This window comes from Octopus sinensis, linkage group LG1 (genome assembly GCF_006345805.1).
Source record: "Octopus sinensis linkage group LG1, ASM634580v1, whole genome shotgun sequence".
NCBI classification, from domain to species: Eukaryota; Metazoa; Mollusca; class Cephalopoda; order Octopoda; family Octopodidae; genus Octopus; species Octopus sinensis.
This window is the reverse complement of record NC_042997.1, coordinates 208881579-208884078: the sequence shown is the minus strand read 5'-3', so window position 1 is coordinate 208884078 and position 2500 is coordinate 208881579. Positions and strand designations below refer to the sequence as shown.

Below are 2500 nucleotides of genomic sequence, written 5' to 3'. Positions count from 1 at the left end.
GGACACGATGTTGAATACACACTTGCTGAAGGACCAGAAGTCAAAGCCAAAAACCCGAACGGACACAATAATAATAATAATAATAATGATAATAATAAACTCATTCCTACCTACATAGTTTAATGAGTAATTCAGTGTGTCAAATGGTCATATTGTAGGAATAAAATGATTATCATATATTTTAATTTTCGGCATCTTGTCCCCGAGCAAAAGTGCATCCAGCACCCCACCCGTGTCCCATATTAATAGCAATGTTATTTCCAGAAGTCATAGCAATAATAGCCTATGTCAGTGTCTTAGAAATGATCGTGTGTGTGCATGTGCATGTATGTGTGTGTGTGTGAGTATGTGTGTGGGTGTGTCTGTGTATCTTAAGCTTCTCGGATCATTATTTTGAGGTTTATATTGCAAATTATTCAAAAGATTCATTTGTACAATCACCAACAAGAAACTTTGAGGAATGATTCAAGAAACTTTATCCTCGAATAAAATATAGAAATTCTGTCTGATGTGTCGACTATTTTTCTACCTTCTGTTGTAAAGATAACTGACATCAATACATACATACATACAGATATACATACATTTGTAAGTATATATGTATATATGTATGCATGTGCATGCGCACACACGTGTGTGTGTGTGTGTGTGTGTGTGTAGTCATCATGATTGAAATATCAAGAAAATACATATATAAAAAAAAGGGCTGATTTAGTTAAAAGCATTTTAGTTGTAAAGAACATAGTGAAAAGAAAATCATCTATCGATCTAGCTGTGTGTGTGTGTGTGTGAGTGTGTGTGTGGTGTGTGTGTGTGTGTGTGTGTGTGTGTGTGTGTGTGTGTGTGTGTGTGTGTGGATTTCAAAGTTAAAGTCAAAACAAACAAATATTAGTAAGAACTCTTAAATTGTTGAAGGTAACATCATCCCTTGTTGCCAAGCAGTAAACTGAGGAGAAACGTTCAGTTATTTCACATGGATGACACCCTTTTGGCTCCTGTTTGTGAAGTTGTTGTTTCGACTACACAAGTAATAATAATTGCCCTTCTTTATACTAAGTAAAACACCTTTGTATGAAGCAGGGGCATTGTTTAAAACGTTGTTCATTTTGGCTTTCTTGTTCAAACTGTCTTTTGCAAGGGCAGCAGGGCATTTCGCTGAGTTCACACACCTGAAAGAGACAAAAAAAAATATAAATGTGAAATAGGCACAGGAGTGGCTGTGTGGTAAGTAGCTTGCTTACGAACCACATGGTTCTGGGTTTAGTCCCACTGCGTGGCACCTTGGTGTGTCTTTTCTAATTGTGCTACCAATCCACTTCCACTTTTTCTTAAATATTTGCTCCCTAATCGAAACTTGATTTCTTCTTTGCCATAGCTCCATATTGCTTATGTGTTGGGGCCATCTAATTTTAAGTATCCTACGCAAGCATCTGTTGATGAATGATTGTATTTGCTTATTTGACTCATATAACATGTGGCATTTTCTAACTCAATGATACACTACTAACATTTTATGTGGACATGGAAGGAAAATTATATATCAAAATCAAATTCGATGACTGGCGTCTGTGCTAGCGAGGTGCAAAGAGCACCATACGAGTGTGATCGTTGACAGAGCAGCTAACCAGCTTCTGTGCCAGTGGCACTTAAAAGGCACCATTCGAGCGTGGTCGTTACCAGCGTCGCACGACTGGCACTCGAGCCCTGTGCTAGTAGGGTAATAAGAGCACCATCCGAGCTTGATCGTTGCCAGAGCGGATAACTGGCCTCTGTGTCAGTGGTACATAAAAGACACCACTCGAGTGTGATCGTTACCGGCATCACCTTACTGGCACCCATGCCAGTAGCATGTGTAAAAGATTCGAGCAAGGTCGTTGCCAGTGCCACCTGACTGGCCCCATGCTGGTGGCACGTAAAAGCACCCACTGCACTCTTGAAGTGGTTGGCATTAGGAAGGGCATCCAGCTGTAGAAACTCTGCTAGATCAAGATTGGAGCCTGGTGCAGCCATCTGGTTCGCCAGCCTTCAGTCATACGTCCAACCCATGCCAGCATGGAAAGCGGACGTTAAACGGTGATGATGAAGATCAACGAAATAAATATATTTGTAAATAAACAGCTTGAAGGTGTGTTAAATGACTTACGTATAATATCCTGACGAAGCCAGACTGAGAGCAAGATCTTGAGGACCTATTTTGGTTTCTTTATGATATATCCAAACTATTCGACTGTTCTTCCAAAGAGTGGTATTGCCATAAGGCAGAGGGTAACTGACACCAGCTTGCTTTGACTGAACGATGTTGTGGCGATCAGTTCCTGAAAATATATAAACAAAGAACAGTTCAGAAAGTTTTATCTCTATATATATATAAAACTGAGGATGTGTGTCTGTCTGTTTGTCTGTTTGTTTCCCTAAAACTTGAGAACTACACAACCAATTTCATTCAAATTTAACACATGCCTTACTTAGGGTCCGGGGAGTGTCATCGGCAAAAAAATTT

The 2500-nt window shown here is 39.7% G+C and overlaps 1 protein-coding gene across 1 annotated transcript in view; it reads right to left on the bottom strand.

Moving 5' to 3' along the window:
• LOC115209840 (protein DD3-3) overlaps window positions 1-2500 on the bottom strand; it is a 56870-nt gene that overhangs the window by 320 nt on the left and 54050 nt on the right. Inside the window, exons 13-14 of the mRNA XM_029778410.2 lie at window positions 2144-2315; window positions 1-1169 (exon numbers count right to left, since the gene is read on the bottom strand). The exon at window positions 1-1169 is cut by the window's left edge and continues 320 nt beyond it. Coding sequence (XP_029634270.1) covers window positions 965-1169; window positions 2144-2315 — 377 coding nt within the window. The 3' untranslated portion in view covers window positions 1-964. The remainder of the gene's footprint in view (window positions 1170-2143; window positions 2316-2500) is intronic.